At 35.6% G+C, this 12,722-nt stretch overlaps 2 protein-coding genes and 1 pseudogene across 2 annotated transcripts; all 3 read left to right on the top strand.

Moving 5' to 3' along the window:
• LOC104775974 lies at positions 19–3,038 on the top strand (annotated as a pseudogene).
• LOC104775975 (transcription factor MYB51-like) lies at positions 4,307–6,470 on the top strand. Its single transcript, XM_010499951.2, has 3 exons — positions 4,307–4,841; positions 4,953–5,082; positions 5,394–6,470. Exons 1-3 carry the CDS (start codon positions 4,706–4,708, stop codon positions 6,202–6,204), a joined length of 1,077 nt encoding a protein of 358 aa, XP_010498253.1. The 5' UTR covers positions 4,307–4,705; the 3' UTR covers positions 6,205–6,470.
• LOC104775977 (transcription factor MYB51-like) lies at positions 9,245–11,184 on the top strand. Its single transcript, XM_010499955.1, has 3 exons — positions 9,245–9,641; positions 9,753–9,882; positions 10,194–11,184. Exons 1-3 carry the CDS (start codon positions 9,506–9,508, stop codon positions 11,002–11,004), a joined length of 1,077 nt encoding a protein of 358 aa, XP_010498257.1. The 5' UTR covers positions 9,245–9,505; the 3' UTR covers positions 11,005–11,184.

Below are 12,722 nucleotides of genomic sequence, written 5' to 3' on the forward strand. Positions count from 1 at the left end.
AAAAAAACGAAAGCCGAAACAAAAAGAGACCCGAGCCATTCGCTGGAGTCATATTAGCTGAGCCTTAAAAAAAGTCTCAAATCCCCAAAACCAGCCGAGCTATGGAGCCAAGCTACTGTGCCCTAGCTCCTCTCCTCCGTCAAATTCGCCGACCAAACCAACGGATCTGCCGTCGTGACCAATCCCCTCAGATCGGCGAACATCTGACTCAAAGCTCATCTCTCCCTTAAATCGGCTCAGATCTCTTAGGCTCAGAGAGATCCAGCGCGGATCCTCCATCCTCCTCCTCCTCTCTGTTCTGGCGGCTGTTTCTGCTTTCCCTCCAAATAATTAAAAAAACAAAACTTTCACTCTCTCGCAACCGTTTTTTTCTCTCTTTACAGATGGATTGGAATGTAAACAATGCATTTAAAACCTACAAAGGTAACCAAAAATATCAAAACTCTTGCTTTCTTGTGCTGGGTCTTATTAGTGTTTTGTATTGGTTTATTAACTGAGACAGACAACTACTATATGATGTAGAGATGGAACCTAAAGCTATGATGGATATGACACTTGTTCCACACCCTGATCCCATTGACATTGGATTAGGCTCTTCTTCTTCTGATAAAGCTTATACTGTTACCCCTACTAAACGTAAGAAGACAATGACATCTGTCTATCTCAAATATTTTGAGACTGCACCAGACAGCAAAACCCGGAAATGCAAGTTCTGTGGACAAAGCTATTCCATTGCTACAGCCACTGGTACTCTTTTTTATATCTTTGTTACTTCAACATTTTATATCTGCAGCAGCAACAGCAAAAAAGAGTGATTCATTCTTAAGCACTATGATAAGAAAAATCTTAACTTGGGTTCTGTTTTCTTGTTTTAAGGAAACCTTGGAAGGCATCTGGCTAATTGACACCCAGGCTATGATAAGTCAGCAGATATTGTCACCAGCTCATCAGTACCACAGACACCACCAGTTGTTGTGAAACCGTCACAATCTCAGTCGAAAGCACAAGCACCGCAACTCGATTATGATCATTTTAACTGGTTAGTTCTTAAGTGGCTCGCTTTGTCATCGCTTCCTCCTTCTACTGTAGACGAAAGATGGTTGGGAAACTCCTTCAGATTTCTTAACCCAGCCATCCAGTTATGGCCGGCTGAAAAATATAAAGCCATACTTCATGAGGTTTTCAGAAGTATGCGGGGAGATGTGAAGACATCTTTGGAGCATATCCAATCCAAAGTTTCTGTCACGTTAAGTTTCTGGAGTTCATATCAAAACATTTTCTATATGAGGGTTACTGGCCAATGGATAGATGAACATTGGTCTTCTCATAGATTGCTGCTTGATATATGTCGGATTCCTTATCCTTCTGGGGGTTCTGAGATCTTTAGCTCTCTTTTGAAAGTGCTTAAGATATATGCCATTGAAGACAGGGTTCTATGTTGTACACATGACAACAGCCAAAACGCTATTCACGCTTGTCATGCCCTGAAGGAGTACTTGGATGGTCAGAAGGTCTTGCCTTTCTGCTACATTCCTTGTGCTGCTCAAACTCTGAATGGAATTATTGATGAGGGGTTAGCAACTATAAAGCCCATAATCTCAAAGGTCAGAGAATTCACACAGGAGTTAAACGGATCGGTAGAGCTATCAGATGATTTCATTCAGTTGACAACAGCTTATCAAGAAGGCAACTGGAAACTTCCGATCGATGCTTCATCTCGTTGGAGTGGCAATTACCAGATGGTCAACATCTTGTGCAAGGTAAGTTTTCAAAAACTTTGACCTGGAAGCCATCAAGCTCTGGAGATATATTTGTATGTGATGTGATAGCTTATATTGGTTGCAGGCTGGCAAGTCCTTGGACTCGGTGATTAGGAACACCGAGAATTGTCTAGAGAACAGAATGATGTTGACTTCTGCAGAGAAGAACGCGGTGACTATTGTCCACAGTTACTTGGATTTGGATTCATTCCACAAGACCACTCAAGATATGTGCACGAACAAGGATCTCACGGTTGGTCTGGCACTGCTCTTCATGGATAACATATCTGAGATGATCACGACTTGCCAAAAATCATGCCACAATCCAGACTGGCTAAGAACTTGTGCTGAAAGCATGGCCCAGAAGGCCAGAAGTTACAACACCCAAGTGTGCAACGTAATAACTTACATTACAGCCGTTCTTGACCCACGGATCAAAACAGAGTACATTCCTGAGACGATAAATCTCGAAAGCTATATAGATGAAGCAAGAACCCATTTCATTCGTAACTATTCCTCCTCTCATTTCACATCTTCCATGAGTAGCGGGTACCGTCCTCAGGACATGGATGAAGGAGGAGGAGGGAATATCTCATTTGCAGAGGAAATCGCTAGAAGGAAAAGAAGAGGAAGTATGAGTAACAATGTTGTTGATGAACTAACTCAGTACTTGTCAGAGTCTATAGTCCCGATGTGTTGGATTGGTGGAAGGTAAACAGCGGAAGATACCCGCGGCTTTCCAACATGGCTCGTGATTTCCTTGCGGTTCAGGCGACTTCGGCTGCACCGGAAGAAGTATTTTGCGGTAAAGGCGAAGAGATTGATAAGCAAAAGTTTTGCATGCCTCAAGATAGTACGCAGTCTGTTCTTTGTATCAGATCATGGATTGAAGCTGGTATGAAACTGAAGTTCAAGTCTAATGAGATTGACTATGAACGGCTAATGGAGTTAGCTGCCACCGTGGCCGCTGATAATTCTGCAGGAGGTTTAGACAAGAATCAACATACTAGGTGAGATTCTTTTTTAGTGTTTGTACTAAAGAAACTAGTTGTCTTACCTTTTTAGCATGAGTTGTATGTAATTTTGCATAGTGGGGTGAGTGAAGGATTTGTAAAGACTTTAGTGTTAGAGTTGGTTTTATGAAAACCAATCTGGTTAACTTTCTTAATTAAACCATATGTTCGGATGTTCCTTTCATATCATGTTAGGGAAAAGGAAAAAAGAACTAGATAAAGTAGTCTTTGTTCTTAACTTTATAGGAAAACAAAAGGTACAATATTTTGACTAGTTTATTGGGTTTTGTCTCAACAGCATAGTGGAAATTAATTGTCCGAAATAGAAATTACGTTACCTCTTTTTCTTGTTCCTTACTTAGATTTTTTTCTTTTTTCTTGGCATGATATATTCCGATTTCGATAATGTCCAAGTCCAGTGTTTGAATGACCAAGTTGTTTCTTAATTTAATCCCAAAATTCAACTACGACTATTTTTTGTGTAGTACTTACTGCTACCTTCCTCGAATTTTCAATTCGTGTGTTCGTTCATTGCCTTATTGTTTCTCGTTAAATTTTTGTCGTCTAATGATTTCTTAAGCATATTGAAATTTGAGGGGAGGAAAAAAAATGTAAAGAGGTCAGTCGTACTTAGAAAAGTCTCGCACTCCAACTTTTACAGTTGAATACATCCCGACATGGCCACGACGCCACGTACTGAACCTTTGTGGTTTTGCATTTCGATAGACCTTTTGTTTTTACTCTTTCAACTGTTTAATTTGTTGCCCATTTCGACGAACATTTTTTTTTTTTCTCATTGTAAATTCAAGATTTATATGATATATTATCGTTTCGTATATTGGACCGATCGACCTATTTGGTCAATACAATTTTTCTTTTTTGGTCAAGAAGAAGAATACGATCAATACAAGAGAATATTCAACATTGCTATAATTTAATTGGTGTTCCAGATCTGCCGGCGCCGTAATATAATCTTTAATTTGATTTTTTTGTACTGTCGAGTGACGACGAATATATTCATATTTTCGCATGCAAAAAATTATAATTACAATTTGCATTACGGGTTCAAAAATAAATCGGTCATTAGCTTGACAATTTTACGTTAACATTAATAATATTTTTCTCATACTTGATAATTATGTTTTTGGCTAGCAATCCATTGATATTCATTGTTTATTTCCCCACTTCTGTTTACTATCAATATATACACATATATATATAACATGTAAATGTAAATGTTATAGCGGTCTTCATAGTATTACTACTATTATTTGTGACAATGAAAAATAAATTATATTAATTATCTCGAGATATATGAAATATCACAGACGTCTATCTCAAAACTTCCACTGACAAAGTTAGCGGTTTTATGTAATTATTAGGTTAATTTTTTTTTGCATAGGTCAAAACGAGCCACGTGGCAATCACCTTGAAACGATGCTGGATGCAGCCACACGTACAGCTTAGCTACAAGCAAGCATAAATAAAGATGGGGGCTCGTCCTCAAAGTTTCTCTCACTTTGCAAAGTGTAACCCAACATTAATCTTTTTTTTTATATAAGAAAAAAGATTCTCTCTACAAATTAAAACCCTTCAATTATCTCTCCTTGTGGTAAGAACACGGAGCTAGCAACTAGAGATCTCTCTATCTCTCTGTGTGTTCTTGTCGTTCAATGTTACAAAACAATCTCGAGTATCGCAAAATAGCAAGATGTCTATTCGAAAAATCTACAGATGTCTGAATACTTTAATCAAAAGATCATGTGCTCAATCTTTATGATCATATAACGACGCCCCATTTCACACTTTGTTTCAACTCTCAGGTTTTTAATTCTTTTCTTCTTTGCTCTCTCAACCTGTTTCACTTGAGAACAAACCCTTTCAACTCGATCAAGAAAGCTAAGTTTCTTTTTGAAGAATCAAGAATCAAGAATGGTGCGAACACCGTGTTGCAAAGCTGAATTAGGGTTAAAGAAAGGAGCTTGGACTCCCGAGGAAGATCAGAAGCTTCTCTCTTACCTTAATCGTCACGGTGAAGGTGGATGGCGAACACTCCCCGAAAAAGCTGGTACTTATTATTTTATTCCGTCATATTTGAATATTCAATGTTGGACCTTTTCTCTTTCGTTATTGTATCTATTATTATTAATTCAAAATTAACTGTTTTCAAATGGATCAGGACTCAAGAGATGCGGCAAAAGCTGCAGACTGAGATGGGCCAATTATCTGAGACCTGACATCAAAAGAGGAGAGTTCACTGAAGACGAAGAACGTTCTATCATCTCTCTTCACGCCCTTCACGGCAACAAGTTAGTCTCTCTCTCTCTCTCTCTCTCTCTCTCTGTCTCCATTATATAGATATGTATACTTTCCAATTTCCGTCACTGCAGTAACTATTTATTTTAGTTACAAATCAAAACATTTTAGTATATTTTTCATCAAACAATTTACACGAAAAAAGCTTGACAACAACAAAAAAAGACTAAAATATTGTGTTTTTCTTAAATTACCATACAAAGGGTATCATAAGCTAAACGCAAATATTTTTAAGCTTGAATTAAGTTCATATTTTATGTTTAATGCGATCACTAATTGTAATCTTATGGTGTTAATTAATCAGATGGTCTGCTATAGCTCGTGGATTGCCAGGAAGAACCGATAACGAGATCAAGAACTACTGGAACACTCATATCAAAAAACGTTTGATCAAGGAAGGAATTGATCCGGTTACACACAAGTCCTTAAACTCCGGTACCGAGAAATCAGAAAACCACCTGGAGAAACAAAAAGTTACTCAGACAACTAGTGATGATGTTCTTGATAATGAGAAGGCGAAGAAGAACAACAAGAATCTTAGATTATCATCGGCTAGGTTCTTGAATAGGGTAGCTAGTAGGTTTGGAAAGAGAATCAATCAAAGTGTTCTGTCCGAAATCATCGGAAGTGGTGGCCCCTTAGCTACTAATCACACTACTACTACTACTACTACTACTACTACTACTACTACAAGTGTTTCCGTTGACTCCGAACAAGATAAGTCAGCGAGCTCTTCCTTCACACCAACCTCGAATCTTCTCAGCCAGGCGGCCGTTGCAACAACTCCTGCATTTTCCTCGAACTTTGATGTTGATGGTAACGTTAATCCTACGTCGTCTTCGTCCACGTTCTCTGATTCCTCCGTTAACAATCATCTAATGTACTGTGATAATTTCGCTGGTAATAACAACATTGATGATGAGGATACTATCGGGTTCTCAACATTTCTGAAAGATGAAGATTTCATGATCTTGGAGGAGTCTTGTGTTGAGAACACTGCGTTCATGAAAGAACTTACGAGTTTTCTTCACGAAGATGAAAATGACGTCGTTGAGGTGACGCCGGTCTATGAACGTCAAGACACTTTTGCAGAGATTGATAAATATTTTTCGTGAGTGCTTGATCGATGAATATTCCCATTTCCCACGTACGTGATCATGTCCTGACTATATATGTAACATGTTGGTCGAATCTAAGGATATGTTTTCTTCTGATAAAGATGTCGATGGATATGTTATACCTTGATGCTGTAATTAATAATGATGATGATGATGATGATGATGAAACATATATGCAATTTAGCTTGTATTGCCATATTATATTCGTTTGTTATATATATGTTTTGTTTCTTCTTGTTTTTAAGTCTAACCAAGTGTGCTACGTTGGAATATTGAATGATAAATGGTGATGTAATAGTAAGAGTATAAAGTTTTTTTTTTACGTTTATGATAAATTGCGAAAACAAGTAATAATTTACTATTTTTAAAAATATTGCGAAAATAAGAAATAATTTAGTATTTTAATCGTGTTTGTTATAGAATTTGCATCTAGCTATCTGAACATGAGATTTGCATTATGTTGACAAATCACAAGCTGCTGCTACTACATCGTACTACTACAGTATTTTATATTTAATCCGCACTATGTTACACAAGAACTTTGGTGGCTTATGTCATGGCCTCATGGGTGAAGGCAGGGCTAATGGATAGAGAGTATAGGTTGATAAATAAATTATATCTTGCTTTTTATACATTTCAACGAATACGTCATCATAACGTCACTTGAATACGTCATTCTCTATTGTATATAAAAGTCACTCTTATCAATATTCGAATAATCAGCTATGAGACCGACATATAAAAAGCAAGTGAGAGGGTCATTCTTTCAATGTTCCGATCAAGGACTAAAGATAAAGAAGAAGTGCATTATCATTTTAAACCTTTTGAAAGCACCACCATACAGAATTCAAAAGTAAAAGCTGAGATTTGTTTCACGAACAATATTTCGATAAAAGGAATGATTTTGCTTTTTGCAGTACAATTTATTGTCTTCTCTGCATAAATAAAGTGACTAGAAACTAAAAACACTAATTCAAAGTTGTATTTTTCAGGAACGTAACGGCTTATACAATTAATGTCTTAGCTAGGCTCTTTGCCCTATTGTTAGTTTTTTTTACTTAGGCAACGGTATTACTGTATTCCTATATAACCAATAGACTATACATTACACATTTTATATGTAGTTAGTTGCTCTAATGATCATACCTAGAAACAATAATATAATCTATAGTTTCAATCTTATTTTTCTGCATGCGAGGATATATATATACTTCGTAAATTGTGAGTTAAGATAACTCGGTGTTTAGTTTATAGTCCATTATCATGAATCTTTGCAAAATTTGAGAATTTTTTTCATTTCGAAATATCTAAAATCATCGAAAAAGTTGTTAAAACAAAATAAAATATAGAAAGTATTAATAGACGCTAATTTCGTTTCTTCTNTTCTCGTTAAATTTTTGTCGTCTAATGATTTCTTAAGCATATTGAAATTTGAGGGGAGGAAAAAAAATGTAAAGAGGTCAGTCGTACTTAGAAAAGTCTCGCACTCCAACTTTTACAGTTGAATACATCCCGACATGGCCACGACGCCACGTACTGAACCTTTGTGGTTTTGCATTTCGATAGACCTTTTGTTTTTACTCTTTCAACTGTTTAATTTGTTGCCCATTTCGACGAACATTTTTTTTTTTTCTCATTGTAAATTCAAGATTTATATGATATATTATCGTTTCGTATATTGGACCGATCGACCTATTTGGTCAATACAATTTTTCTTTTTTGGTCAAGAAGAAGAATACGATCAATACAAGAGAATATTCAACATTGCTATAATTTAATTGGTGTTCCAGATCTGCCGGCGCCGTAATATAATCTTTAATTTGATTTTTTTGTACTGTCGAGTGACGACGAATATATTCATATTTTCGCATGCAAAAAATTATAATTACAATTTGCATTACGGGTTCAAAAATAAATCGGTCATTAGCTTGACAATTTTACGTTAACATTAATAATATTTTTCTCATACTTGATAATTATGTTTTTGGCTAGCAATCCATTGATATTCATTGTTTATTTCCCCACTTCTGTTTACTATCAATATATACACATATATATATAACATGTAAATGTAAATGTTATAGCGGTCTTCATAGTATTACTACTATTATTTGTGACAATGAAAAATAAATTATATTAATTATCTCGAGATATATGAAATATCACAGACGTCTATCTCAAAACTTCCACTGACAAAGTTAGCGGTTTTATGTAATTATTAGGTTAATTTTTTTTTGCATAGGTCAAAACGAGCCACGTGGCAATCACCTTGAAACGATGCTGGATGCAGCCACACGTACAGCTNTATTAATTATCAAATTTTAATAATCTAAAATGACAAAACAATTATTAAAAATTTGATATTACATAAAACTTTGAAATATTAAACTTATTTTACAAACTTTGGAATATTAAACATATTTTACAAAATTAGAAATAGTAAACATATATTACAAAATTTGAAATTTTAAACATATTGAACAAAACATATTAAATATTTTACAAATCAAGTTTTCTTTGCTATCTGTGAATTGTGATGTTATTTTTGTCAATTTAACATTTCAAGAAAAGAAAAGATGATTAGAATTTTAATATGCACACTGTAAATTATTATTATTAAACCTCAAAACCAAACCACACAGTTATGACAACAATTCATATTAAACTTTTATAATATATGGTTTTTAGTTGGCAGGCTTCATTTCAGCTTTGATGGCAGCAACAAGGTGATCATAAGCCTGAGCCTAGGAAGCGAATCACACCATGATCCGAGCCTCCTCCAGATCCTCCCTCAGGACTTTTCACCTCTGCCTCGTTTCTCACATGTCCTGAGCCAAACCCGTTAGCATCAGACTTCTTCTTGGAAGGTAAGTGAGAAAGGTAACCATTATTATCTAAACCGATGGATACAGGAGGATGAACAGGATAAGGAGGAAGTAAGAGATCATTCTCATAATCAACTCTTTCTCCAGCAAAAGTCGTAGTCTCGCGTAGTACTTCAAAGTCTTTCCCTTTGTGCTCTNGTGTTCTTGTCGTTCAATGTTACAAAACAATCTCGAGTATCGCAAAATAGCAAGATGTCTATTCGAAAAATCTACAGATGTCTGAATACTTTAATCAAAAGATCATGTGCTCAATCTTTATGATCATATAACGACGCCCCATTTCACACTTTGTTTCAACTCTCAGGTTTTTAATTCTTTTCTTCTTTGCTCTCTCAACCTGTTTCACTTGAGAACAAACCCTTTCAACTCGATCAAGAAAGCTAAGTTTCTTTTTGAAGAATCAAGAATCAAGAATGGTGCGAACACCGTGTTGCAAAGCTGAATTAGGGTTAAAGAAAGGAGCTTGGACTCCCGAGGAAGATCAGAAGCTTCTCTCTTACCTTAATCGTCACGGTGAAGGTGGATGGCGAACACTCCCCGAAAAAGCTGGTACTTATTATTTTATTCCGTCATATTTGAATATTCAATGTTGGACCTTTTCTCTTTCGTTATTGTATCTATTATTATTAATTCAAAATTAACTGTTTTCAAATGGATCAGGACTCAAGAGATGCGGCAAAAGCTGCAGACTGAGATGGGCCAATTATCTGAGACCTGACATCAAAAGAGGAGAGTTCACTGAAGACGAAGAACGTTCTATCATCTCTCTTCACGCCCTTCACGGCAACAAGTTAGTCTCTCTCTCTCTCTCTCTCTCTCTCTCTGTCTCCATTATATAGATATGTATACTTTCCAATTTCCGTCACTGCAGTAACTATTTATTTTAGTTACAAATCAAAACATTTTAGTATATTTTTCATCAAACAATTTACACGAAAAAAGCTTGACAACAACAAAAAAAGACTAAAATATTGTGTTTTTCTTAAATTACCATACAAAGGGTATCATAAGCTAAACGCAAATATTTTTAAGCTTGAATTAAGTTCATATTTTATGTTTAGTGCGATCACTAATTGTAATCTTATGGTGTTAATTAATCAGATGGTCTGCTATAGCTCGTGGATTGCCAGGAAGAACCGATAACGAGATCAAGAACTACTGGAACACTCATATCAAAAAACGTTTGATCAAGGAAGGAATTGATCCGGTTACACACAAGTCCTTAAACTCCGGTACCGAGAAATCAGAAAACCACCTGGAGAAACAAAAAGTTACTCAGACAACTAGTGATGATGTTCTTGATAATGAGAAGGCGAAGAAGAACAACAAGAATCTTAGATTATCATCGGCTAGGTTCTTGAATAGGGTAGCTAGTAGGTTTGGAAAGAGAATCAATCAAAGTGTTCTGTCCGAAATCATCGGAAGTGGTGGCCCCTTAGCTACTAATCACACTACTACTACTACTACTACTACTACTACTACTACTACAAGTGTTTCCGTTGACTCCGAACAAGATAAGTCAGCGAGCTCTTCCTTCACACCAACCTCGAATCTTCTCAGCCAGGCGGCCGTTGCAACAACTCCTGCATTTTCCTCGAACTTTGATGTTGATGGTAACGTTAATCCTACGTCGTCTTCGTCCACGTTCTCTGATTCCTCCGTTAACAATCATCTAATGTACTGTGATAATTTCGCTGGTAATAACAACATTGATGATGAGGATACTATCGGGTTCTCAACATTTCTGAAAGATGAAGATTTCATGATCTTGGAGGAGTCTTGTGTTGAGAACACTGCGTTCATGAAAGAACTTACGAGTTTTCTTCACGAAGATGAAAATGACGTCGTTGAGGTTACGCCGGTCTATGAACGTCAAGACACTTTTGCAGAGATTGATAAATATTTTTCGTGAGTGCTTGATCGATGAATATCCTTATTTCCCACGTACGTGATCATGTCCTGACTATATATATAACATGTTACATGTTGATCGAAGCTAAGGATAGGTTTTCTTCTGATAAAGATGTCGATGGATATGTACCTTGATGCTGTAATTAATAATGATTATGATGATGATGAAACATATATGCAATGTAGCTTGTATTGCCATATAATATGCGTTTGTTATATATATTTTTTTGTTTCTTCTGGTTTTTAAGTCTAACCAAGTGTGCTACGTTGGAAAATTAATTGAATGATATATGGTGATGTCATAGTAAGAGTAACATGTTTTTTTACGTTTATGATAAATATTGCGAAAACAAGTAATGAATTACTATTTTAAAAAATATTGCGAAAATAAGAAATAATTTAGTATTTTTATCGTGTTTGTTATCAGAATTTGTATCTAGCTATCTGAACATGAGATTTGCATTATTTTGACAAATCACAAGCTGCTGCTACTACATCGTACTAGCTACTACACTATTTTATATTTTAATCCGCACTATGTTACACAAGAACTTTGGTAGCTTATGTCATGGCCTCATGGGTGAAGGGGAGGGCTAATGGATAGAGTATAGGTTGATAAATAATTATATCTTCAACCAAACCAGAAAAATACATGTAGAGTTGTAGATAAAAACATTTCAACGAACACGTCATTATAACGTCACTTAAATACGTCATTCTCTATTGTATATAAAAGTCACTCTTATCAATATTCGAATAATCAGCTATGAGACCGACATATATAAAGCAAGTGAGAGGGTCATTCTTTCAATGTTCCGATCAAGGACTAAGAGCATCATTAGTGGAGTAACCCACCATGGTTACTCTCACATTAATTAATTATATAAATAATCATAAATTAAGTTAAGTAATTCTAAGAGAACTTAAGCAAAATTACCCTATTACTAGAGAACCCCAAATAGGTTACTTAGACATTTAAATAATAATTTTTTAATTTTTGTTTATTAATTATCAAACTTTAATTATCTAAAATGATAAAACAATTATTTAAATTTTTTATATTACATAAAATAGAAAACAATATTTTACAAATTGAAACAATTTTTTACAAACTTTAGAATATTAAACATATTTTACAAAATTCAAAATATTAAACATATTAAACAGAATTTGGAATAAGATTTATTGTGCGGTTGCACCAAATTTTTGCCAGATATGCTCAATCAAGTCTTTTTGCAAAAGATCATGCATTTCTGTATCATGAACATCATTTCGAGTGACCATCATATTATGTAGATTTGTTGGCGTATCTGTAGAATATGATAAATCGACTTGAGAACTTCCGCTTCCTTCTCTGTGATGGAATTCTGTTGGATCGTAGAAATTGTGGTCATGTCGTTCGTCTTCCACTATCATGTTATGCAGGATGATAGATGCTCTCATTATTTTTCCTATTTTTCCTTTATCCCAGAAAAGTGCAGGATTCTTCACGATTGCAAATCGAGCTTGCAAGACTCCAAATGCACGCTCTACATCTTTACGACATCCTTCTTGCCATTGAGCAAAGAGTTTTGCTTTTCGACCACGTGGAAGTGTAATAGATTGGATGAAAGTTGCCCATTTGGGATAGATACCGTCTGTGAGGTAGTACGCCATGTTGTATTGCCGTCCATTGACAAAGTATCTAACTCTCGGAGCTCGGCCCTGTAGGATATCATC

The sequence above is a fragment of the Camelina sativa genome, chromosome 3 (genome assembly GCF_000633955.1).
Source record: "Camelina sativa cultivar DH55 chromosome 3, Cs, whole genome shotgun sequence".
NCBI classification, from domain to species: Eukaryota; Viridiplantae; Streptophyta; class Magnoliopsida; order Brassicales; family Brassicaceae; genus Camelina; species Camelina sativa.